General features: G+C 50.3%; 1 protein-coding gene across 1 annotated transcript in view; it reads right to left on the bottom strand.

Moving 5' to 3' along the window:
- LOC106819623 (liprin-alpha-2-like) overlaps window positions 1–1038 on the bottom strand; it is a gene marked incomplete at its 5' end in the record, with an annotated part of 10629 nt that overhangs the window by 4345 nt on the left and 5246 nt on the right. Inside the window, one exon of the mRNA XM_014824232.1 lies at window positions 486–589. Within this exon, the coding sequence (XP_014679718.1) occupies window positions 486–589 (104 nt within the window). The remainder of the gene's footprint in view (window positions 1–485; window positions 590–1038) is intronic.

Genomic DNA, 1038 nt, shown 5'->3' with positions numbered 1-1038 from the left:
GAGGAGGACGGAGGGAGGGAGGAGGGAAAAGGTAGGTGCAGGGAGGAGGGTGGGAAGGAGGAGGAGGAGGGGTGATGGGAGGGGGGAGGTAAGGACGAGCAAGAAGCTAGGAAGGAAGGTAGGCAAGGAAGAGGAATGTAGGCAGAGGAGTAGAAGAAGGGCTGCTACATACATGTGCACCAGATGGCGCTGCTATGAACAAGCGCACCAGATGGCACTGCCATGCGCACGTGCTCCAGAATGTGCTGGTATGTACCATGCGCACCAGATGGCGCTGCTACGTGTACCAGATGGCGCTGCTACGTGCACCAGATGGCGCTGCTACGTGCACCAGGTGGCGCTGCTACGTGCACCAGATGGCGCTGCTACGTGCACCAGATGGCGCTGCTACGTGCACCAGATGGCACTGCTACGTGCACCAGGTGGCGCTGCTACGTGCACCAGATGGCGCTGCTACGTGCACCAGATGGCGCTGCTGCGTGCACCAGGTGGCGCTGCTACGTACCCTGTGCAGCTCTCCTCGTTGCTCATCCAGCTGCGTCTCCAGCCTCTCAATTCGCTCTTCCGCCGATCCATGTCGCTCCTGCGCCTGTAACACAGCCAGGTGAGTACAGGTAAATATAGGTACGTACAGGTAAATATAGGTAAGTACAGGTAAATATAGGTAAGTACAGGTAAACACAAAGGTGAGTACAGGTAACTATAGGTAAGTACAGGTAAACACAAAGGTGAGTACAGGTAAATATAGGTACGTACAGGTAAATATAGGTAAGTACAGGTAAATATAGGTAAGTACAGGTAAACACAAAGGTGAGTACAGGTAACTATAGGTAAGTACAGGTAAACACAAAGGGGGGTACAGGTAAATATAGATAAGTACAGGTAAACACAAAGGTGAGTACAGGTAAATATAGATAAGTACAGGTAAACACAAAGGTGAGTACAGGTAAATATAGGTAAGTACAGGTAAAGACAAAGGGGAGTACAGGTAAATATAGATAAGTACAGGTAAACACAAAGGTGAGTACAGGTAAATAT

Source organism: Priapulus caudatus, unplaced genomic scaffold (assembly GCF_000485595.1).
Source record: "Priapulus caudatus unplaced genomic scaffold, Priapulus_caudatus-5.0.1 Scaffold3861, whole genome shotgun sequence".
NCBI lineage: Eukaryota > Metazoa > Priapulida > Priapulimorpha > Priapulimorphida > Priapulidae > Priapulus > Priapulus caudatus.
Note: the sequence above shows the minus strand (reverse complement) of the source record. Positions and strands in the feature narration are given on the sequence as shown.